This window comes from Lepisosteus oculatus, chromosome 29, assembly GCF_040954835.1.
Source record: "Lepisosteus oculatus isolate fLepOcu1 chromosome 29, fLepOcu1.hap2, whole genome shotgun sequence".
NCBI lineage: Eukaryota > Metazoa > Chordata > Actinopteri > Semionotiformes > Lepisosteidae > Lepisosteus > Lepisosteus oculatus.
In genome coordinates, this window is record NC_090724.1 from 1746131 (window position 1) to 1771149 (window position 25019).

At 45.8% G+C, this 25019-nt stretch overlaps 1 protein-coding gene across 10 annotated transcripts in view; it reads left to right on the top strand.

The window, feature by feature from the left end:
• fcho1 (FCH and mu domain containing endocytic adaptor 1) overlaps positions 1 to 25019 on the top strand; it is a 58546-nt gene that overhangs the window by 12511 nt on the left and 21016 nt on the right. For 9 of the 10 annotated variants that reach the window (XM_015365439.2, XM_015365430.2, XM_015365429.2 and 6 more), the window contains 4 exons: positions 19289 to 19380; positions 22101 to 22175; positions 23707 to 23848; positions 24843 to 24995. In XM_015365439.2, coding sequence (XP_015220925.2) covers positions 19289 to 19380; positions 22101 to 22175; positions 23707 to 23848; positions 24843 to 24995 — 462 coding nt within the window. The remainder of the gene's footprint in view (positions 1 to 19288; positions 19381 to 22100; positions 22176 to 23706; positions 23849 to 24842; positions 24996 to 25019) is intronic. The other variant, XM_069186068.1, reaches the window with a different exon arrangement.

Below are 25019 nucleotides of genomic sequence, written 5' to 3' on the forward strand. Positions count from 1 at the left end.
TTTTCTCTCCTTTCCATGTGAGGCTGTTTGGGAAAAATAACATCACAACGTTTGACTGAAAGTCTGACTGAATAACATAGCAAGGAAGACCTGTCGCAGTATCTTTGAAAATAATTCTAGTTTCTGCTAGGATGAAAGGAGGCCTGGTTTTCTGTTCCACTAGGGCTTCTATTCAAGTGGTCCACAAGCGAGCTGGATTCTGGTTGGCACATGCACTTGTGCGCGTTTGCTTTATGGGAAATTTCATGTCCCATTTGTAATGAAAGCATGTAATGTAATGAGGTATGGAAATAAAACAAGGAAAGATGAAAAATGTTACATTACTGTTCAGCCAGTGATGATGGTCCACTTGTTGTTTCTTGACCTTGCTGAATTATTTAAGACCTTACTGAATAGGTATCTAGAGTGTGGAACACTGACACATGTCCTTCTGTCCTGGACTACTTATGCTGAAATGAATGACATTGCACTTGGCACCCAACACCCTCTCATACACAAGGTTAAATATTGTATCGCTTCAGCGAAATGCAGGACAGGAATCGGCTCCTTTCAAATGCCATGACTGTGAATATAAGTCACTTATTTTCCCTAGAGGATGTTAACATGATCCCCGATTTACTGGAGAGTTTCTGCAACTTTGAAAGAGTAGCTGATGTACAAATTCCTCAGGAGCAAACTTTATTTTTTTATTGGAGTTTATTGGAAAGTGATGTCTGGCTTCCATGTATATTTTTTTTAATTTGTTCTTCGCTATCTGTGTTGTAAAAGAACATTTCTGCTGTCAACAAGTCCTCTTCCCTGGGTGTCAAAGTGATATGCTTGTGTATGCTGATATTGGGGGTGCGGGGAGTTTTTATTTAATGTATTTGCATTTCATACTGCAGCTGATTGTTAGAGTGCCAGGAGTAATAAAATTTCACACAGGTGTTCAGTGAGTGAGTACCTTGTTCTGTGTTGAAAGGTTGCACTAGTGCAGGGCTAGTTTAGAGCATTTCTGTTTCCAATAAAGCACAGCAGAGAATGTTTGGATGCTGTGCAGAATAAGCAAAAGGGTTGTAAAATTAGAAGGCCGATTTTTCACAGCTCATGAGAGGTTTTAAAAAATCAATCCGTAGCCTTGATGTGCTTTTTTTCTAGGAATGAAGAATAGTTCTTCTAACATGAAATGCTTCTCAGCATTCTGATTTTTGCATTCATTTTATTTCAAACTAGGCAAGGCATAAATCCTGTTCTTCTGTCACTATGATATATATATATACTTTGAGTGCTAGGCTTTAAAATTCAGAGTTAGAAGTGCCTTGCAGACGAAAATCTGGAGCTTGAATTCACACGAAGAGCCCTACAGTTCTGCATCATTTAATAAGAAGGTAAGAAATAATGGCTCTGTAACAATGACTCGTGCTGCTGTTGTCCTGGAGGTGTTGTGGAGGTTTTGGCCTGAAAAGATGCTGATTTTTAGATGAGGGACTTGTGGTTTGTGTACAATTCTTAGGCCACTTGAAGATGTTATCCACATTGACGCGCTGGTATTTAACAGGTACTTTCATCAAGAATAAATAATGTACCCAATAAGGATTTGTTTATTATTTTCTGAAAATAATTAGCACGTGGTAGTACTTACTGTACATTAATTTAGTCCACACCTAAATTCGCAGCCCTGAGCTGGTAGTTAATATCATAGGAACAGTTACAAACGAGAGGCCATTCAGCCCATCTAGGTGTTTCATAGTAAGTAGGTTACTGATCCCAGAGTCTCTTCCAGATGGTTCTTGAATGACAGCAAAGTATCAGCTTCAAGAATATGGCTGGGTAGCTTGTTGCATACCCCCACAACCCTTTGGGTAAAGTAGTGCCCCCTGTTCTCAGGCTTAAGTACATGTTCATATAGGTTCTACTTGTGTTTTATGAATAATATTTCTATATATTATTTTATTTTATGATCTTTATTTGTGTTTTCACTGTTCTTGCATCACTTGTGGGTTCCTTTGGGAGGGATGGTGTACATCACCCGGAAAGTCAGCCGTCCTCAGGGGAGAGGGAGGGGAAGAAGAGCTTGGAATCAGTAAGGGAGATTCCTGGGAATCTTCCGTGTTCCCTGCTGGTCCAGAATCGCCACAGTGTTGCCACTGTTCTGCCTGATGGATAAATGGGCCTGATACACAACGCAGAGCGTCGGAGGCCGTGTGGCTGCAGTGCTGCCTCCGCTGGGGGGCCAGGCCTGCCTTCTGCTCCTCGCCTGCCGCCGAGGGAGCCACAGCGAGACCGTGAAAGGCAGACCTCGCGCCCGCAGTGCCCCTCGGGGCTGGCCATCCGATCCAGCTCCCGAGCTGCTTCTGGAATACAGGCCGGCTGCTGTAGGGATTCCTCCCGCAGGCCGGTGTAGATCCGCTGAGGAGCGGTTCGAGAAAACCTGGATTTCTCCAGCGGGTTCTAAAACCTTCCTGCCTGTCAGACGAGTTTTTGCAAATGGATTTGGAACGTGGATGGATTTAATTTGGCGTTTAGTTTATTCTAGTAGATGCATTCATTCTGGAGTTCACATCGCTCACGACATGCAGTCTCTTTAGACTGAATTATCATAATCGCTCGCTGTTGAGATGCAATTTATCACTTATCACTTGAAATAGAGATTTTAGTTATGTTTTTTTTTCCCCCAGTTTATTCTACTGAGTCCTTAAAACAAGCCCACTGATCCTGTCGTTTTTTTGCTGAGGTAATGAGTCGGAAGATTGTGCCTCCCTATTCCCTTCCAGCTGTTGCACTTTTATAATCATTCCCTGCATATCTGTAGGACCTTTTGTAACGGAAACACTTCACGTATAGGAGGACACCTGCGTTCCTCACCACTGAAGTGCAGCCCCCAGCAGTGCCATCAGGTGGCGGGTATCGGTAAAGTCTGCTTCGAGTAGCTCCTCCCCAGAGCAGCTCCTCCTGGTTCTGTAGCAGTAAGCGACCGAGGGAGCATGTAGCGATCTGGCTGGGCCTGGACTGGCGTGACGGCTGCTGTTCCCTCGAGGGACGTTCCACAGCAGGGACTCGAACTGGCAAACTATCAGTTGCTTATTGAGGGCTTCCCCAGCCGTAAGGTTGAAGAGGACACTCAGAGAGCATGGCTCTGACCCATGCTTCACTGACCAAGTGGCCACGACTTCCTTTTAAGGTCTAATCTGAAGGATGGCAGCTCCTGCGGTACTGTGTCCCTGGTTTCCATAGTGGGACATTGGTTTGGAAATTGTGATCCGGAGGGTAGAGAGCCACCTACTGGTCCACCAGCGCCACTTCAGCAGCAGCCTATAGTTCCTTGGAGTTTTCCCATGCCAGTGCTGACCAGGCCCAGCCTTGCTTAGCATCAGAAGTCTGATGAGATCAGGCTACAAGATGGCAATTCTGCTACCATTAAGGAAAAGAACACTGTTTTAATTTTGTGGCTGAAAAGATGTTTTTTTGCATTTTGCTTTTGTGGCTGAAAATATGTTTTTTTGCATTTTGCTCCCCAGTTAGAGTGCAAGGCAACTACTCCACACATCTCAAAATGTCAAAAGCAGTCACTATTGTTTTTTTTCTTCTGAAGATCAAAACCAAGAGATTTCCTCCTGAATTTTATGCAGTTTCTATTGTGAGGAAAAACTGTTCCTGCAAGTGAGCAAAATAACAGTTTTCAGGACAATGCTGGGGGAAATAACTGCGACAGCCTCTTAATTTATAGACCAGGGTCTGCTGCCTTGAATGGGGAAGTGAGAACCACGGGCGCAGCGCTGGCCCTCAGGTGGGGCTGAGCCTCAGTGCGCTGCTGAGGCACGTCTGCGTTGCAAACGAAACCGCACTGGCCTCGGAGGAAGCAGCCGTCAGCGCGGCGACGCTCCCCGTCAGCGGCCTGCTCTTGAACCCATGTTCCTGTCACGGCTTCCTGAACACTGAAAGCGGTGCATGTTGTTGTCGTAGTGTACCGACAGCAAAAATCTCAATCCTAAAATGTGTTGAATGTAACCAAAACAAACAAAAAATGCCATGTAGGCAACCTTTTCTGCGTTACCTAATGAAATCCCCTTTGTGTAACAGATTGGTAAATGACACTGCTCGTGAGAATTCCACTCCGGACTTGTACAATCTGACCTCCTTCAAGTTCTCCCTTAATTCAGATAGTGCAGGAATTTCTCACTCCTCCCCCTGATCTGCTGTGCAGTGGGGCTGCTCTGGAGTGGGGGATGAAGTGGGTCCTGTCTTATACGTGAAGCACCTTGGCATCCTTAGAGAACGGAAGTTCTATATACAGTAAATGCAACTGGTTAGTTAATTTGAACGAAATCACCGTGTGTATGTATGTTCTTCCCGTTATACGTTTCAATGATACTTCCCACTCTGGGACTGCGGAGAGAGATCAGGGCTGCTGTACCTCTTACTTGCTGGAGAAACTACCTGATTGCCTGTTTCGGGGTGTCCTGGGAAGACCAGGGTTCCAGGGTTGCTGGCTGAGGTTGTCCTGCCTCCTTCACTCTGACGCACCTGTGGGTAGAAAAGACCCTTTGCCCAAGCCCATGTGTTTCAGTGTTATATTTTACTCTGGGAAGCGGAGCCGTTTTACTGTGTTGTTTTGGTCTTGTGTTTATTATATAGTTCTTCTGTTGTAAAGCATGGCGAAGTGTTTCTAACCGTATAAAATAGTCATTATATAAAACAATAGTTGGAGGTTGAGGTATTTTGAACCTTTCTGGGTGAGAGAGCACTCCAAAAAAAGTTTGGATTTCTTCAGGAGATCCTGAAACTCAAACAGCCTTCACCTCTTTACACTTTTCTTCACACAAAGAGTTGTGGGAGTCTGGAACAAGCAGCCCAGTCATGCTGTTGAAGTCTGTTCCCTGACTTCTTTTAAGGAATGGCTGGATAACATTGTCGGATAAACGAGCTGCTGAAAACAAATGAGCCAGCTGGGCTGATTGGCCTCAACTCATTTGTAAATGTTGTTCTTATGTTCATGTGACTTTGTTCCCTGCGAGCAGCTGCAGTGCTCTGGAGGGAACTGAGAATACTCTGTGAGCGCAGGCAGCTCTGCTGGACCCGGTGTCAAGGTCAGAGGCGCAGGGGCTGTGTGGCACGATGGAAGGGCCGTTCCTTTCTCTGCCAGATGTGGCTGTGCTACACTGATTACCATAAACTGATTCTGCCAGCGCCCTGAGGAAAAGCACATTTCCCTTGGCTTTGATGAGAGGCGATGCATGTGTTTCATGCGAGCCAGTTGATTTATGTATTTCTTTCCCTTAAAAAAAACATAGGCGATGAAGCATTGAAAACGGGGACTTGCAAGTGACCCAGTTCTTTCCGCGTCCTGAATTTCTGGGGAACGCACGGCCTCCGCAATGTGTGAGGGAGAAGTGGCTCGCTCAGGCCGGCTCGCTGTGTCTGAGGCCCAGGGCTGGTTTTCCTGGGGGCCAGAGTGCTGAAGGAGCGCCCGGCTGCAGAGGCTCGGGGAGCCCTAGCTGTTGTGATCTCCACTGCTCTGTGTGCGTCTGGGCTGGGGGAGGAGTACTTGAGGAGGATGTGTGTGGATGTGGGGAGTTATAAATGATGATTCTCTGCTGATGGGATATATAGGCCTCATTATGCAATGGCCTTTTAACAGAGCTGGCTCTGTTATTGTGTCGAAGTGAAGCATGATGTCTGTCTGCTGACATTCAGTGCCATGTGATTCCCCTCTTTTGTGTTTCTGGGGAGCGTAGCATGTCCAGACAGCTGGGGATGTGGAGAGCTCTGGCTGGGTTGGCAGAGCTCCCTGTTCTCACCCGGTGAGACCCTTTGCTCAGCAGTGTGCAGGCTGAGACCGGTAGGCGAGGACTGTGGTGGAAGCCATGCACAGCTGTGTGCCGTCCGTCTGGCAAGCCACGAGCTGTGAGCGTCGCCCCGCTGCCACCAGACCTGCCCAGGCAGGGTGGGCTTGAATGAGCCAGGGTATCTTCATCCAGGGAAGCACGGACTCGCTGTCCGTGAAAGCGCCCCTGACTCCGATCTCTTACCCAGCTGCAGACGGAGCTCCCAAAGAAAGAGGCCTGTAGTGGCTTCAAAAAGACAAAGGTTCAGGAATCGAATGGAGTCGTTTTGTGCAGTTTTGCTTGGGGAGTATCATTGTGTCAGCTCATGCTGTTCAGAGCTTGGATGTGGTAATTATGAAAACTGAGTTAAAGCTCAAATTAATTTTAGGCATAGAGGGAATAATTACAGTACTGTACCAGTCTGTATGAGTCTGAACTGCATCTAAATTGGTCTCTTCCCTCTGATTAGCGGCTGGTATGTATCTTCAATTGTTGCCTGTCAGGAGTTTGTTTTATTTTCTTCTATTTTTAAAACCAGGATTTTGACTTCTCAAAAGAGGCAGGGTGCTCATTTTAAAACAGAAGTTTTAATTTATTGTATTTGGTGTCAAATGCGCTCTGCTGCAATAACTGGGTGTCAGGAAAGCCGGGAATGCACAAAAGACAAGCAGGTAGAGCTTGATCCTACTTGGAAATAATGTCTTCAAGACAAAGACGTTTGCAAAATTCAAGAATCAGTGGAACATATCAGTAATGGTAATATTCATTAAGTGTGTTAATATGTTATGCGTTTTCACTGTTTTTTAGCCTCAGTTAATGTTACCAAAAAAATTGATATCCTGGTCACCAACGCGTGTGATAGATCGGCAGAAGTATCCTCTGTGACCTCTCCTATTTCTCCAGGTTCTGCTATGTTAGACAGAACGCACACTTTATTGCCGCAAGACTGCTCTCATTTAAAAAAAATCAATAAAAGGTTTTTTATTTATTGGCCTAAAAACGTATCCCCTGTAATGATTCTCTATGGCAGATTAAGCAGCTTGTGCGCTCTGTCCTATTTTGATTCAGTATCACAGTAAATATGTAATAAGGAATAAAACCCAGGCTACTCTGGGAATGCTTTTTGCTGAAAATCTTAAGGGTAATGAAATAGAACTTGGACATGAAATATTGAAATAGAACTTTTCACTTTATTAAATAAAAATCACACTGCTTGTGCTCCTCCCCTCCGCAAAGAAAATCGAAGACTAAAATGAGATTTTATTAAGGACTGCAGTGTTACAGCAGGCACAAGTTTTAATTTATTGCTTCTAATAAAAATCGCAAAGGACACTCTGAGAAAGCATTTGCTGTGTCAGGTTTCTGACACAGATGTAGGTATCTGGCATGTTTCTGATGGCCTCCTGATTTGAAAGTGCAGGACCTACGTGCCGCTGGTTAATCAGTGATTAACTGAGGAAAGGGGGGAGCAGGGTTGAGCTGTAAATTCCCTGTGAACCTTATCATGGACAGGTGCTTTTTCACTAGCAGGCAGATATGGTTTCTACCACAGCCCCCCTCTCAAGCGCCCACAAGATTGATCGGCCTGATCTTATCTTTCTGATCTTGCGCCAGAGTGCTTCCTGTTTCTGTCTCTCCAAGGCAGGGGAGTCCTGTCCTGGTCTTTGAGGGTTTGGTTTCTGCAGGGTTCCTTGGCCGTTTTAAAGCGCCAGTGCCTGAAGAGAGGAGGGAAGTGGAGCCCGTCGTGAGCTGAGCTGGAATGAAAACCCGTCGCCCGCACACACGGGCCCCCCAGCCCTCTCCTGCTGTGGGGGAGCTGGTATGGGAACAGAGAGGAGGCCATTCAGTCCATCCTGTCTCTCTGGTAGTTAGTAGCTAATTGATCCAAGGATCTCATCCAGCCATTTCCTGACATAAGAGGGGATATTGGAACTCAGGAAGTCAGGAACAGTTAGCTTGTTCCATTCCTCCACAACCCTTAAAGTAAAGAAGTTTCTCCTGTTCACTGTGGACTCCCAGGCGTCCACTGACAAAATCTCAGAACCACCAGAACCACAGATCAACACAGTTGGACTGAGTCTTTCTGGATCTGTGATGAGGAAAACACCCCTTAGTGTGGCTCGTGGTTGTGACCTTCTGACTAGTTTCAATTTCCATTCCAATCATGGTAGGCTCACTTTCCATCATGTTTATTGTTATTTTGTATCTGGCATCGTACACCATCCTTTTCACATTACGCTTGGCTGACACTGGTAATTATGGTCTGAATCTGACTGGAAGTTGGGAGCTTCTCCCAAATGTGTTTTATAATTGAGGTGTTTTTCACTGTATTAATCCAAAAATTAAAGACACTGTGAATCTTAATTGAGTCCAAGAAGGAGGCATAACTTTTTTGAGTCTTTGGGGGAAAGAAGAAGGGGTAGGTTGATTTGAAAGAACCAGTTTTCCTGTACAGTATATAATTTGCAAGTATTTAACCATCACAGCTGTGTTGTGTGTTTTGCAAGGTGAAGAATCTGTTTTAAATTGCTTTCTGCTCACATTCGGGCAGTTAAACCGATCACAATATGCAAGGTAATATACACACTTTCCAGATCAAAGGGCCAGCGTCTTTTCCAGTTTCAGTCCAGTATCTTGTTCACAGCCAGACTCTAAAATGGGGAGCCTTGTTATAGAAAAGTAGTTGCTTTCTAGCTCTGTGTAAGTTATGATGGGAGATCTGTGTGTTTCTTCAATAAAGACAATTTGATTCAAACCATTTGAACTGCAAAGACAGAGAAGATGAAGTGAAATGGCTGAGCTCCTGCAGTGAGAGCAGTAACACTCCCTCGTAGTGCACACTGTACTGTAAATACTAGAGCCTGTCTTCTTCTGCTCGGTCAGCTGCTCAGGGGAGAATAAAGAAATCAGCCTTGGTTTTTATCTGTCCTTCCCCAGCCTACCTGAAAGTCCCGGCTAGTTGGGACGTCCCTGCGGATTCCCAGCCGATGCCTGCTGCTGCTGTAGCGGTATTCGCACCTCAGACCCTTGGCGTGCGACTCCCATCACTCCGGGGCTGAGCTGCTGCAGGGCAGCGGTTGGGAGCACAGCCGTGCTCGTCTGTGCCGCGCCGCAGTGCAGACGTGCGCCTCTCGCAGCTCAGGGGCCTCCTAGTCGTCGCTGTAAAGGCTGGTGAGCAAGGAGCACGCCACGGCTCCCAGCTCCCGCTTTCTTACTCCGGAAACCTGTCACAAAGTCCTGGATGTCATTGCTGGTTTTATGGAGCTGCCTGCACTCAGCGTAAGCCTCCCAGGGCACGGTTTAAACTTATTCCAGCTTTTGCTTTGGAGGTAATTGGTTTTACCTGAGCACGGGGAATGTAGGATGCTTCTCATTAAGTTTAAGTGGGACCAATTAGGACAGCGTGCCGCGGTTGAGAGAGAGCACCATCCCCGGCCTCTGGTGAGCTGCGGCGAACACAAGGCGGCTCAGGCGGGCAGTTCTCGAGAGAGAGTGGCTTGTCAGCGTGCCCCACATTGACGCCCGCAGTTTGAAAGGACGCTAAATCAGGCGCGTTACTTTCCGGGCTGAGGCTGGCTGGCTGGCTGCAGCCGCAGGTCAGCGTGCAGTACGCGGTGTTAACATGCGACAAAGCGCAGGAAGAAAGGTCTTTCTTCTCCTGTGGGGAGCACTGAAAGTCAGTTGTTCTCACTCTGCAAGCGAGGCATTTCTTTTTACGCCCCTTTTCCTTTTTGTTATTGTAATGAGGGTGCGGGGAGAAGGGAGATGGCTGTCCAATTAAGTGTCTGCTTCTGTCTGCAGAGGGGGAAACCTAATTCCAGTGACAGGGATGCCAGCATTGAAAGCTCAGACTGCAAGCCCGGCTTTGCCTGCCTTCACAATGAAGGAGCTGTCACGGCCGCACACAGAGGCTGCCTATTCTAGTGGGCCCTGTTGCCAGGAGAAACCTGTTGCCACGGCAACCAGCTACTCCCAGCGCATGCTAACCGGGGCCTGTTTCAGCTGGCTGGCCTCAGTGCTGGGGCTTTCCTGATTCCCGACTTACCCCCCGCGGGGGCTGGAGCTCTGTGTTCTCGCGAAAGTCAGTCCGGCAGCCCTTTCCCAGGATCGCGCAGAATCCCGCCCTGCGGGTGCCTGTTGGCTCATCACAAAATCTGCTCCTCCTGGCAAATTGGAGCTTCAGAATAAGAACCGGTAACTTCTTATTTTTCACGGCGGATGTACAGATTTGCGAGCACTGCACAGCCTCGTCGTCTTGGCATGCCTTCACATATAAGGAGGGGAAAAAACCACCCCATGAATAAATCTTGCTTTATGTGAGCATTTTCTTGGGTTTCAGGTGAAATGATCTATGGGAGTGAGGCAGTGTATAGTTCATAGGCAGTAGATGGTAAATAATATTCTAAACATACCTGTCAACAGAACTTTTAAAAAAGGGTGCAGACAAAATTCAGTTTGCATTAAGAGCACAAAATCTGCCATCAGGCTCCCTGTGCTTAGATTTGAGATCTGTTTTAACTTCTAAATGCCCTTTTTAAGCCCTTAAATGATAGTTGACTCATTGCAGAGATATTCTGTTAAAAGTCTTGTGGTCGTTTCATACTATCGTTATTCACAGATTTGTCATTACAAATTCAAGCGGATCTCCCTAGGCTACACAAAATAATTAATTCATTCAAAACAAACCTTTTTTAGATTTCAGAATGGACCGGAAAACAATTTTTTTACATAAACCTGCATAGGATCAGGACGTCTGCAAATATTTTATATCCAATTCAGTTTGTCTGTTTGTCCTTGAGAGAATGGCCAGTTAGATGTTTTTCATTGGAGCAATTTGCAATAGTCGTGTGCTGACTTACAGTTTGATAGTTCAGAGTGAGCAATTCAGGATGCACCATCACTTTCGCAGACAAACTCCGCTGAAAACACTAATCTCTCCGACAGAATGCACTCATTGAGGTGCACTAAAAACCAAGAACAGGAGGCACTTCTTTATGCAAAGAATTGTGGGAGTCTGGAACAAACCACCTTGTTTCAGGAATTGGCTGGTCGAGATCCTTGGGTGTGCCGAATGGTTCCCCCTCGTTTGTAACTGTTTTCTGGATTAATGCCTGTGGCAGCTGATCATTTCTGGGGCAGGTTTGTAGTTAAAAGGTGACTTTGAGAAATCCCAGTGCCTGTGGTTGCTGTTGTACTGTGTTTGGCCAGTACAGTAGGATCTTGCTAAGCATGACCATTGGCACATGTTGAGTGTGCCAGAGACCTGCTGGCTCCTAGCTGTGGCGAGGAGGATATGTCCTCCAAAGAGCGACATCGTCTTCACAAAGGAATCCTTATATGAAATTTTTTAACATTGTGCTGAAGCTGCCCTGACATTGCTGTGCCAGGCTGCAGAAATGTCCTGCTGTGTTTTGTCCTGTTTTTCAAGTAAAACTCATACTATCCAGTTGCTACCCTGCAATTAATTGTCAGGCTGGTAACGACCTGCCTAGGTGCAGAACTTGAATCTTACCGATTTAGAATCTCTGTACTCGGCCAGCCCGCTGTGTCATTAATCACAATAGAAAAGATTGTTATTTCAGGACCGTCTTCCCCTAAAATATCCCCTCTTTCCTTGTGCTGCACAGAGACCCAGTCCTGCCTGGACAAGGCGAGAGTTAAAGGCGGCGATGTATTGATCGATCGGTCTGTCATGTTCGCACATTGTGGATCGAAGAGCGTTTCACGGTGGGACGTGCGCAGCTCTGCCGTCTGGACATTAACGTACTACAGGGCCGTGTTTCTGAGATCATTAAGAATGGTGAAAGGTGACACACTGATTGGAACCATTCATTCGAGCGATCTTCAAACTGGACTGAAACGGTGTCCCTTACCATCGATCACGGATCGAATAAGAGACCCAAGTCTGTTTGTGCTTGAAGTTTCAGTGACAAACCACGGCTTTATTTTTAGCTCCGCGGTGAGGCCGTGAACGCAGTGTTTTCTCTCGAGCATCAGCGAGGTGGGGCAGGTGCACGTGGTGCGTCTGCACGGCTGAGTCCCGGTCTGGGGAGGGGTCACAGGCTCCGCGGAGCCGAGCGCGCGGCGTGGGTGGACCCCGAGGCGCAGGCCGCTCGCGGGCCGTGCGCTGAGTGCGCCCCTGTGTGGGCTGGCAGAAAGCTGGAGATGCCCCCCGCCCGCTGCAAGTCTGCTGCGGTCAGCCCGCGCCGTCTGGGCGGGGGTTCGGGAGCTGCTTGAATATCAGACAGCTGGGGGCTGCGGGGAGGACTTTCGATCCAGGCTTGGTGCAGTTTTCCTTTCTTCCACCCCTGCAGCTATAGAAGCTATTTCTGGAACCCGGACTACTGGGTGATGAGACACAGAGTGAAAAGACTGGCTTGTGATCAGCCTGCTTTATTTCCTTCCTTTTGACAACCGGTCTTCTTCAGCTGACAAAAAAAAGCAGATCTGACTTGTGGAAAGGGAGACTTCCTCACCTGCTCACTGGGAGACGTGAAGCGATACCAGGCTTGTCTTACAGTAAATCTAAATATAGCAGCTGTCACTGGAACCAGCCAGGCTCACTGGACCCACTTGCTTCCAGATGAACATGGGCAGCTTTATGCCATTAATATTAATATTATGCCATTAATATTTTATTTACATGCAGCATTAGTACAACTGGTTTGAAAAGAAATTGTCCTTTTTAGAGCTTACTGGAGCTCAGCTCAATTCTGCAGGTGCACCAAATGCATAGAAATGCAGACAGTTTCACTGCACTTCCCTGTAGGTTCATTGTTCATTCCGAAGAGCCGACTTTATCAGCGCCTTCGAGGATTTTGAATACTTGTAGTCTCTGTTCAAGACAGCAGAGGTTCTGTTCCTTCAGCCTTTCTGTGTAGGACACTCCCTTAAACCCCAGAATGGGTCCAGATGGTTTCCTCTGGACTGATTAGAGAGCAGCAAGATCTTTTTTTGTAACGTTGTGACTGAAATAGTTCACAGGCCATACTGGTGGTGACATAACATCACTTTATTAAAATTGTACACTTTTAACTATATATCCTAACATTGTTTATGTAATTGCTTCCCCACATTGTCCAAGAGATGTAAATGATGTGTCAATACAAACACCTAAGTCTTTTTCATAAGTAGCCTCTTCTTAAAATCTTTTTAATTCAGTTTGCTGCATCTGCAGTGTTGGCTGTTCCTTGTAATTTGCTATCATCTGCAATCTTGACAGGTTTTGCTAGCTATACTGGAAGTTTGATCGCTGATATAACTAAAGAAGAGCAGAAGTCCCAGTAGCTTAGTATAGTGGTGCAGTGGTGAGCATTGCTGCCTCGCAGCTCCGGGCCCCATGTTCAATTCCAGACCTGGGGTGCTGTCTGTGTGGAGTTTGCATGTTCCTCCACGGTGGAGGACTGTGGAGGAGGAATCCTAGTACTGATCCCTGTGGCACTCCATTTATTACATCATCCCAGTGGGCACTGACGGAAAGGAAAAATAGGAGAATAATCTAATTTTCTGGTCTAGGTTTTTCAAAATAGCTTTTCGTAGAGCCTGTGAACCTTTTTCCATCGTGAGCAGATTTTACTTTTTACTTTCTTCATTCACATTGTAAGAAGCATCAGCTTTGAGCCAGTTTAAAGTGCCTTGTTCTGCAGCCATTAGTGAGATTTACAGAAGCATTTCTGGTTTTCAAATTGGACATTTTGAACCACGGTTCATGACCTTAAACCTTCTGTGTGATTTTCTGCTCCAGTTTAGCATTGTACTTCTCTTTAGAAATAATTGGCTCCACTATTTGGCTTGACTGATATGAGGTTTGTTATTGCTTGCAATTAGCATAGGGCTGATCTGCTGTCTTTGGACATTAATGGAAAAAATATTCAGATATACTTTTTCCAGTCCTCACACTGAGAACGGAAACACCCGATTTGAAGATATCAGGGGAAAAGTCAATTTCAGGAAGCTTAAATTGTTTTTTTTAGGAGGTCACCACCCTACATTTGCTGTGAAGAGTGTTAATTTGAGCCAGGTTATGTGCAAAAGCCAGGATCAAGTGACAGGGGCAGGAAACGTTTGATGGGTTTGGTGGCTGATGGGTATTATGGATGAAATTAAGTCGGTTTTGAAGATGGAGTGCAGTGAATGTGACTCCAGTTCCAGAGCAGTGCTGTTTGTTTCCCCACCTGTAAACGTGAAGATTGACTTATTTACAAGGAAGCATGAATACAAATTTCTCCATATTTGCCACTGAGCAGCCCAGTAGCCAAGTCAAAAGTTCAGATCTGGTCAAGAACCAGACACCCGTTGTTCCTGAGAGCTGCAGTGTTTTATCAATGTTTTCAAAGCCAAACTATGTACATAATTAAATGACAAAGCACTTCACATTAAGTCTGTTAATTCCACACTTCAGATCAAAGAAAAGGTATAGAGTAGACCAGCAGTGGTCTGGTAATACAGTATTTGTCTGGTCAGGATGTTTGCTATACAGTAACGCTGTTTCTGTGCCCCGAAGAGCTCCGAAGAGCTTTTTATCAGTATCATAAACATAAAGTAAATTTTCATATGTGAGACCAGTTTGTTTCAAGAACTCCAGTTTTATTGCAGTAATAAACTGTTTATTTCTGCGCAGGTCATGAGATCACATGGGGATGTTAGAGGATCATAGAAACTCAAGAGAATGTCCTTAGTGTTGAGGGATAATTTAGGTTCCTCCTTACTTACTGTTAAGCCGTTAATGTTCCCATTGTTGGACTTTTTGCACAGTTAATTAGAAACAAAGACAGTGCTGTTTCCCTCTCCAGAGGGTGTACCTGTAGTATACACAGACACCTGCAGTGCCAGGTGCCACATCTGAGTCTCTTTAACAAAGTTCGCAGGGAGTTCTCTGCTCTGTATCCCAGACTCCGGGATCCAGAAGGCTGCCTATGTGTCTTTATATTGCCACCAACCGAAGGCTAATTTGATCCAGAGGGGTTAATCGAAGTCTTCTCGCAGGTGAAGGGCTGTCTCTAAATACTGCGTATCCCAGATGTAGAAAGGCTGTTGGTTTCCACACATCGGACACTGGGTTGGGGCACTCCCAGTCTGGAATAAGGAGGCCCACAACACTCAGTCAAAAGCCTCCTCACCAGCCAGTGCTTGTACCATGTTAGTATGTGTGAATACTTTCACCTGAATAAGGCCCTGTAATTAAATCAGTCTGTAGTAGAGTTGTTAACTTCAATATAAATTATATGCACAATATAACAGGTGTATTTTTGGGCAGAATAATTCCTATTATGAATTAATAGGGGACCCAGAGCTAGCTGCGACCAGAGTTATAATGGCATCCCTTAGTGCAACAAGTATAACTCTGGTGTCAGGTATGTGGCACTGGGCTTATTAACAAATGGCAGACAGTGTCTGCACAGTTACAAGCAATTGTGAGATCTAGATTTTGAAGGTAATATAGAAAATATAGATGTCATCTACATCAGAACAAGATCTTTGTTTTAAAAGTTTTTTTTAAAATAAAATTCAAGCTAAAGCTACAGAGATGTTAACTTTCTTAACAGGACGACTGCTGTCTTGGCCGCTTACACTGAGCTGCTGCACTGCGAGAATTCCCGCTGACTTTTCAATTGGAAAGCCAGTAGCCCACTGACACTTCAGCCCTTTTCCTACTGCTGTCCCCAGAATCCGGATTTGCTTTTGTCAGGTAGCAAGTAATCTGAGGATCTTTGAGTTTTGTTATGTGGGGGATAAGACTACAGGAATAGTTGTTAATGATGCTGCTGTTCTGTGTGAGATATCTTTTGTTCTAAGGCAACATGCAAAGCTGCCTTTTTTCTTTGAACAAAGAAATGAATAAACCTCGTTCTCCTCTCTTGCTGTACAGCAGTTTTTGCTGTGAACCGGGATGTAAAAGAACAGCGGGCGATTCCCATGGGAATGGGTGTGCGATACACATGGCAGACGTTGTTAAAAGAGGCGCCCCACTGCAGGAGCTGTATTTCGGTCTTTAAGGCTAAGACCAGGAAAGGGCACGGTGCTGTGTGGTGCTCTAACGCTGGGATACAGCTGCCCGGAGCGCTCCCTGGGCTGGTCTCTCGCTGGGCCGCAGCACAGAGAAACCAGATCCCCGTTCTAAAAGTAAGAGGAGGGCCGAACGACCCGGCACAGGGTCCGGTGACACGCTCGGGTTTCAGTGCCGGTGAAGTGCGGAGTCTGTGACCCCGGTGTCACTGGGAGAGAGGAAACCCAGGAGCAGGCGACACGCGGAATACCGGGGGAGTGTCTCACGGGACTCGGCAGCGTCTGGCTCGGGTTGGCAGGCAGAGTTTAAATCCCGCGGGACTGGAGTGGAGTTAACCCATGTTCAAATATTTCTGATGTAAGTGACAGTACTGTGTATGGATTGATCTGGTTCTTTTTCTTCAAGAAATTCTTGAGAGGCAAATGTTTTTATTTTTACTGACTTGGTCATTAGAAGTTTTCTTGCGTGCACTCCTGTTCCAGGCTCCCTCAGCTGTTCGAGTTACAGTGGATTTTGTGTTGAGGATGTGCTGAGTGTCCTTTCTTTTTCTGTGCCTGGAACAGATGCCCTCTTCATCTGAGGGATCCTTTGCGTTCCTGACATTCCACAGCTACCTGGGAATGCTGCCCCTGCTGCTCTGTCAGGATATTTATAGTCTGCAAACACAGATGCAGTTGTTTTAGTCTGTTTTTCTCTCTTTCTGAAGAGACTCCCCCTCCGTGACTGTGCAGAGAAATCTCTCCGCCTTTCAGCTGTACAGTCGTCTTTGAGCAGCTGCTTTCGGGCAAAGGCAGTTTTTACAACAAGCCTCTTCTTTCTTTCTAATCATGTCTGTTTTTCCCTTTTCCCGTTTTTTATTTTCATGGTGAGCTGACCTCGAAAGCACCAGCTGATCCCATGATCTGTTTTTTTCCCAAATCGGGTCACTCTTGCACTCCTGGTAGTGAAATGCGAAATGTATGTGAAAATAAATGTGCCGCCAGGAGACGGGACCATTTTTGATTCATAAAAATGTACGTCGGTACCAGATTTAGATGCGTAAATGCTGTTATTCAAAACAGGACGTGGGAGGAAGGTTTGAACACTCTGCACTGCTTGAGTTTACTCCTCCTCAGTTGCACATGTAATCCAGATCCGGTCAAGTTTATTGGCAAAAAAAAGAAGAAGTAAAACCCCCCCTGTTAACATCTACAGTCTTCAGTTTGCTTAAAAGCAGAACTACGAATTAAAAACAGGTGCTCATTTGGCTTCCGGTATGTTTTTAAGAAACCATGAAGAACCGACAAGTTCTATCTCCCATGGAAATGCAGACCACTGCTGGAAGTAGCTTCTTTATTACAATTCAAGGGCTTGTGCCTCTTACTGAAGTTTTGTGTCTGTGACCCTGAGCTCTGTAGTCGGCCATTGCTCCAGGACAGAGGCTGACAGCACTGTGCAGCTCCTCTGGGGGCCTGGCTCTGCTCTTCCCGCTGGCGGGGCAGGGTGAGGCGCTGTGTCTGCTGGCAGTGCCCTGGCGCTGAGTGCCGGAGTGCGGCGCCAGGCGCTCTGGGCGGGGCGGCCTCTCCTGGGCACGCAGCCGTCGAGCCGTCTGCGGCGCTAGATGGAGCCGGCTGGGCTGCCGCTCGGGTCTGACGCTAAGGGCGGGAAGCCGTCTGCTCCGTCTGGTCCCCCGCCTTCGGAGGCCTGCCGTCGTGACGGGAAGCGCGAACCTGGTCGGAGAAGGAGCCCGGGTGGCATCTAGCAGAAGCAGCACTTGGATAGCACAGGGTGTCGTCCGCGGTTTCCCAGCATGCCTTCCCGTGAACCTCAACAGCCCACGGTCTGGCACACACGCCCTCGGAAGAGTAACGCTGCAGTGTCAGGGCCGCGATCGTCTTTCCCTTGCTTGCGGGTGAGCTGCTGTCTGTGCACAAACCGTTCAGGACTTCTGCAAAGTCTTTTTCACAGGGAGCCACATTTACATGAGCAACCCATGCAAACTGCGCTGAGCCGTTTGGTAGCCGGCCCTTTGTGCAGCATGCAGGGCATGAAGTTATATGGCTCTGTTCTGCTCCTGGTTGAGTTCAGTGCTGTGATTGGAACTCCAAACGGGGGCTTTTGCTGGATGAGTCACTGGAGAACAGTCACTGCTTTTTTTTTTCCAGTGCCCCTTCATAAAATCCCCTGGGTGACATCACATTTACACTAGGCATCATTTCTGTCCCAGTCTGAAATAAACAGTGTTTCCACAATTAGGAAGTAAGAACGCTTCTTCTCTTCAGACTTCACAGATGACTCGAGAGGAAGTTCAGAAGGCCAGTGTTTATTCACAGTGCAGAGTGACACAAGGTCAGTCTCAGGGTGATGATAAAACCAGTACAGTGTATCAGGAGGTTGGGTTTAGAGTGATGACAAGCCCTGTGATTAGCCTGTCTGTTTTAGATTGTCTTCTCTGGTCCTAAATAGGTTGCACTGTCATTTCTGGCTTTAGTGACCACTCTCTTTATGTATAGATTTATTTTTAATGGCCTTCTTTTTTTGTACTCTGGGCAGTAGATGGTAATGGAATTAAAAGTTAATTTCACAAATCAGTTTCCCACCTGAGTCCTCCCCATCCAAACGCGTTGTGTGGGAAATTCAGTTGTGTTACTCCATGTCTAGTTATTTCTGTTGTTAATCTTATCAGTTGTCAAAGCATGCCACCATGTTGCCTGTTGACCATTACAAGTTCATTCAAGAAATGTTTCTGAGTGATATGGTTCAATGTACACCTCCACAATTACTTGAGAGTTAAAAGCATGCTGGATAACTTTCGGACAAGACCTCTGCTGTAAACGGTATGAAAACTGGCTGGTGATGTTTCATCTGCGAGTATATCAGAGAATTTCAGTCGGTTGTCTCATTGTACTCCTTTTTATTTTGGGATTCCCCGAAAGCTGAAAAGAGTTGAGATACATCAGCCTCCGCAAGGAGTTGCCATATGATTGAAAATGTTGAAATCCATCTCTGAGGAATTAGCTAGAAAGTTACAGATAAATGGGAGCTTTTCCTCATTTCCTGTATTTCCAGTAGCATGGAAAAGCACTGTTCCAATACAGTTTCATAATGAGCTATAAAAAGCTGAATCTGTCTGATACTAAATTCATGTCCTCAAAGTCTCTCTGCCACAAAACCTCTCTTGTCTGCCTTGGCCCTTTCTGAAAATAAGGCTTGGTGTGTCACAGCATTGTAGAGGATGCAAGAAGTCATGGCGTTTAGGTTTGAAATGAGTTTTAAATTGTTATGAAAAAGGCCATTATGGGGCACAATGCCTGTTTCTGATCATGTTATCCCCACCTTTCAGTTATTTCTGAAATATCACATAAAACAGGTGGCTGTTTAAAATGCACTCATGCTGGATGAGGAATGAACCCAGGTCAGGTTTCCACAACACAAACACTGGCTTCTGCCCCTTCTCCATGATCTTCCAGCAATGGCTCACGTGTGTGTTATGTTTCAGGGGGATAAGAATGCTGGCTTTGATGTTCTCTACCACAACATGAAACATGGGCAGATCGCCACCAAGGAGCTGGCGGAGTTCGTCCGCGAGAGGTGAGAGGCCGGCTGTGTAACCGAGGTGGCAGAATGAGCGTGGGAGAGGTGACGGAGAGAAACGAGGGAGTCTTTCTGGCACGAGATAGTGCGCGCGTGTGTAGGGTGAATCAGAATTCAGAATGCAGCTGCACTGTGAGTCGGGTCACACTTTGTTTGGGAATCTTCTGTTGCTGCTGTAGCCTCTTGATACTGAAAAGCTGGAGAACCGATAACATCTGTGCTCCTTTCTCGACAAGCCAGTGCTGGTCTGAGCTGAAAGAATGTCCAGCACTCAAAGCCACAGTCTGCTCAAAGGCTGTTTTTCCCTTCTCTAATTGTTCAACAGGCGAGACAGGGACTTCTGTTTGAGCTGCGCCTGCTTGTTTTCAAATCCCCCTTATTTACGTAAACCAAAATCCCCCAACAAAATTAGACGTATTCATTCAGGCTGCGGGTCAAAATCTCAGCAAACGAAAATGAAGAAGTGTTTCTTTGTGGAGGGCCTCGGCTTTGAACATGCAGCGCCAAGAAGTGTATGGTGCGTTTTCATACTGGGACGTACTTCTCTCTGATGAGTGCCCGTTCACACCACGGAGTGTCATTGAAGGCCAGGATCCCACTGGAAGCCTCCATTTACTCATCCATCCATTTTCTAGCCACTTTATCCAGTACAGGGTTGTGGGGAAGCCAAAGCCGATCCTGGCAAGCAATGGGAGCAAGGCAGTGTACACCCTGGATGGGATGCCAGTCCCTCGCAGGGCACACAGACATACACTCACACCAGGACCGGTTTTACTGTGATCCAGTTAACCTACCAGTATGTCGGGTCTGTGGGAGGAAATCCCTCTGGGGGCCTTAACTATAGTTCTAGTGGTTTGAGTTCTGTTTGCCTATGAAGATCATAGTTACTGTGGACCCTTTGCATCAACAAAAAGTGTTTTGTGAGATTTAACTGTTACTGCTATTTGTCAGTCTGAGCTGTGTGTTAAAATATGAGTGTTTAGAAATTTCCTCTCCCAAAAAGAGAACCGAGAGAAAATTTAAAAGTCGGGAGTTTTTTAGAAACGAGCATTTGTTGTCTGGAAATATTTATTTGACAGTAACAGTTTGCTAATAAATCTCTGTAGGTTGATGTAGAAGTTTGAAAGCACAAGTATGAACAATTTTTTCTCATGTACTGTAAAGATTTTGAGCAAAGGGCTGTTTGGAGTAAATAAAGCCAGTTCTCAACTAGTATAAAAAACATTTTAAATTGGCTCCACCAGTGTTTTATCTGAAGAGCTCTTGAATTGATTACACTTTAAATTCTGATTAAAGCTGCTTTCCAGCTGTTATTTTTTCTCATTCTCATGAGTCATGATTACCCAGGGATTAGTAGGTATTATTTATAAAATCCCTTACACCAGTATATTCATTTTGAAAACACAAAATATCAAGATCTTTGCTTAGAAACTTTAGGAGGCAAATCCTTGTAACGAAAGTATCAACTTCAACCGTATCTGGTTTAACAGAAAGCAAAAAAGCCCACTTGTTCAAGATGAATGTAAAAGGCTGTTTAAATTCAGAATTCTTCAATCTTTAAACAACTTGCATATTTGATCGCTGGTAACTCTTTAACCAAGGTTTCTGTTCTTACCTGACTATTCAGTTGTTACAGGTTTTTGAAAGATTCCTAAGTTAGTGACCCAGTTTCCAGCTTTCTTTACATTTTAATTAAAGGCCAGTCAACAGTTCTATATTACCTGTGAGCAGCTGAATTTGCCTGGCTTTCCTCCAGCTTGTAATTAAAGGCTCACAGCCTGTGTAGTCTCCCTGATTACTTCCAGCAGTAGCTTCATCTGATTGGGTTTGGAAGGAGCCTAATTAGTTTCTCTGAAGATACTGTTGCCTAAAGAATTTAATGACAAATCTCAAAATGATTCCACTGCATTCCCTGAGGTCTTGCAGTTCTCCAGCTTTATGGGTGTCTTAAGTAATTAACTGGGAAGATGTGAAATTAATTGCATTAATTAAGTTCGTTTAACTAAAACCTGGAGGGAAAAAAGGGAGATGGAGATGTAAAAACTTAAAAATTACAATGTCTTTCTACTAGGATATTTATGTCAATGTTCCAACATCTCTATTCCGCTGAGGAATTCACAGGCTAAAGTCTGGGATTGGAACACAGAAGTAAAGGGACACTTATTCCCAACTTCAAAGCGGAGAGTGAGATATTAGCCTTCGAGAGGTGCTGACCACCTTACGCTTGGTAACCTGCCGTTCTGTTAACATTCCTTTAGCTCTGTCGGTAGCATAAACATACATCCATGCAGATGAAAAAAAAATATTTCTCCCTCTGTTCTAAAGAGGTTTAAGGATAGAAGGATAGGTATTAAAGTTTTATAAGTTCTGAAATTGGGTGATACATTATTTAGACATACATCCAGCTCAAAACTTCCAAGGTGTTCCATTTTTAATACAAGAGATGTACCAAGAGACATTTTTCATTGCTGACCAGCTGTTGAAGTTGTCCTTCCCTTAATTATTCTGAAAGCATTTCTTTGGAATCTGAGATGGTTCTGTCTTCTTTTTTTTGTGTTAAACCCAGTAATTCTGGTTTCCTTGGGTATAGTACATGTAATGACACATTCTTATTGCCTTTATTGACGTGTCAGGAATGACAGAATAACCTGAAGTGCTGTGATTGGCCAAAATGAAGGAGCTGATGCACTCTGATTGGTTGTTTGTATTTTCTGCAGGGCGGCCATTGAGGAGACTTATTCAAAGTCCATGAATAAATTGGCCAAGATGGCGAGCAACAGCAGCCAGCTGGGGTGAGTAGGGCTGTCAGCTCACACTTCCGCTTGGACATCTACTGAACGGCACAACGCCAGCTAATAAAACACACTTCTTCACTGGGGGGGTTCACAACCTGAAAGGCTTGCTAGTTCATCCCTGCACCCTGTCACTGGCTGACTGTGACTGGTGTGTGGTGGAAGAGCACCCCCTAGGGGCCGGGTTAGGATTAGACAGCCAGGCTTTCAAGGCTCTTGGGCAAAACAGCAGCTCCTGTGATTTCCCAGGTGCCTGCAGGCTAGCACCTTCCTCTGCTTCTGCCCTTCCTCACCATGCCAGCCCTGGGGCAGGAGTCTCTGCTGTGAGCCAAGATTATAAATAATTCCTAACGATACCACATTTGGAGGATATGCCATGAAAGGTCCATAAACATGCTAAGAAAAGAACATACTGCTTTCGGTGTGTGATATATAGTGGTTAACCTGGTCTTTTTACTCTAAAGCCTGGGCAGTATGTATATTATGTAAAAAAGAAGCGTTTATTACCAGCATTCTGTACAGTAGCGACAGACTTAACAGGATCCTTGAATGTGTGTGCAGTATATCATGCTGTAGTTTAATTAAATGTAGGTTTCCCCTCTGACTTGCCCCAGTTTTCAGTGTCTCTACACGCCAGCTCATTTCCTGCTCTCAAACCTCTTTGGGAGCTGTGAGGATGTTCCCTGTGTAGTCTGTGCTGTTTGATTAAGTGGCAGTGTCTCCTCTCACACCAGGGCAGTGGCTCTCAGCCCTGGTCCAGGGTGACCCTTTGTCTGCTGTTTTAGACCAGCCAGGCCCTTAATCACCAGGGCTAATCACCGTGCCTGTGTCTGATCTGCTTGCTAGATTCGATTGTTGCCATACCCAGTCCTTGGTTTAAAAAATAAACTGAAGTGCTTTATTTCCATATACGTCAAAAGATAGAACTGTACATAGTCTCTCCTCAGCTTCCTAATAAAGGATTTCATCTTATTTTGGACTCACCAGCTCTTAATAGAACATTAATTGATGAACAGACACAGGTAGGTGTGACCCTGTATTGGACACGCCCACAGTGGGAGTGACACTGTAATCTGACACGCCCACAGTGGGAGTGACACTGTAATCTGACACGCCCACAGTGGGAGTGACACTGTAATCTGACACGCCCACAGTGGGAGTGACACTGTGATCTGACACGCCCACAGTGGGAGTGATACTGTAATCTGACACGCCCACAGTGGGAGTGACACTGTAATCTGACACGCCCACAGGGTGTCTGTTTTGTCTTGTGTGTTATTCCAATTGGTTAGGCTTCAACGTGCACAAATGAATGGGGGCAGCTCCAGAGCACTCGTTAGCACATGGTTGATACTACAATACTATACTATAATTACACATTTTTTTAACAGCAGAAAGCAAATTGAAATAAATTAGCCTGTGGTTACTTGGCTGTAATGAAAACCAGCAAACAAGGAGGACTTCAGGACCAGGACTGAGACCCGCTGTCCCAGTGTGCTACTCTCTTCTCCCTCTTCCCCTTTCCCGGCAGCACCTTCGCTCCCATGTGGGATGTGTTCCGGGTGTCCTGCGACAAGCTGGCCCTGTGCCACCTGGAGCTGATGAGGAAGATGAATGATCTCATCCGCGACATCAACAAGTACGGGGAGGAACAGGTCAAAATTCACCGCAAGGTACGTCTGGCCGCTTGGAGTCCCCAGCTGTCAGTTTTTTTCGGAGCCAATCCAGATCTCCTACAGACTTCGCTGTGTGGTTGCCTCACTTTTTCTAGCTGCAGAATTCTGTTTATCTACATGGTATCCTGTGCTGTTTTTCTGTTTCAGTTATATATTTATCTCCTGCTTATAAAAGGGTAAGGATATGAAAAGGAGTATAACACTCTTTTGTCTTACTACTTACTGCAGATCTTTCAGAAACCTCTCTTTTGGCTGTGCATGTGCAAGTAAACCTAAGCAAACCTAACCTAAGGTGCACTGACTCAGAAAGGGAGATTGAAACAGGAAAAGGAGAAGAGGGGCTTCCCAGTGAACCAGCTGTAATAGTCTATAGATGTTGCTTTGAGTCTTGGTTGTCATTGGCTGGTAACGACTAGGGCTCCCAAAGCTGTAGGACACAGTTTTGCCTGAACACCACTGGGGCTTCCTGGAGTCATCCCAGTCATGGTACCAATGAGAGACTTCCCCAGTCTACTGCAAGGCACCGTGTCCTAAAGTATTCCAGTTTGGACTTCCGAATGTAGAGAAATTAGTGGCGATTCCAAATTCCAAAAAATAATTTTGAGATGTACAGCATACGGTATAAACCGCCAAGTTTAAATGAAAAGTTGTGTAGAGATGGATTAAAGTGCTGAATATCTTCACTCTTGAGCACACATGTTCATGGGGGGACTTGATACAACTGTTAAAAATCCTTAAAGCTGTTAACATACTCAATTAGGTACTTTATATTCTGAAGCAAAATAGTAACAGTGGATAAAAGGAGAGGTGTATTTAAGATTCAGAATCGGGTGGGTGTCTGTACACAAAAGGTGGTGGGTGTCTGGAACAGGTTTCCAAGCAGCAGAAATCCCTCCAAAAGCTTACTAGACGCCACCCAAGCGTGTGCCTTATATCCTGCCCTTTTATACACCCTCGCTCTGAGTGCGCCGCCCTGTCTCTTGCCTCCCAGACGAAGGAGGAGGTGACAGGGACGCTGGAGGCCGTGCAGAACCTGCAGGCGTCCAGCAGCCACCTGCAGAAATCGAAGGAGAACTACCACAGCAAGTGCCTGGAGCTGGAGCGCCTGCGCCGAGAGGGGGCGCCGCAGAAGGAGCTGGAGAAGGTGAGGTTTTCTCCCCGGGGACGG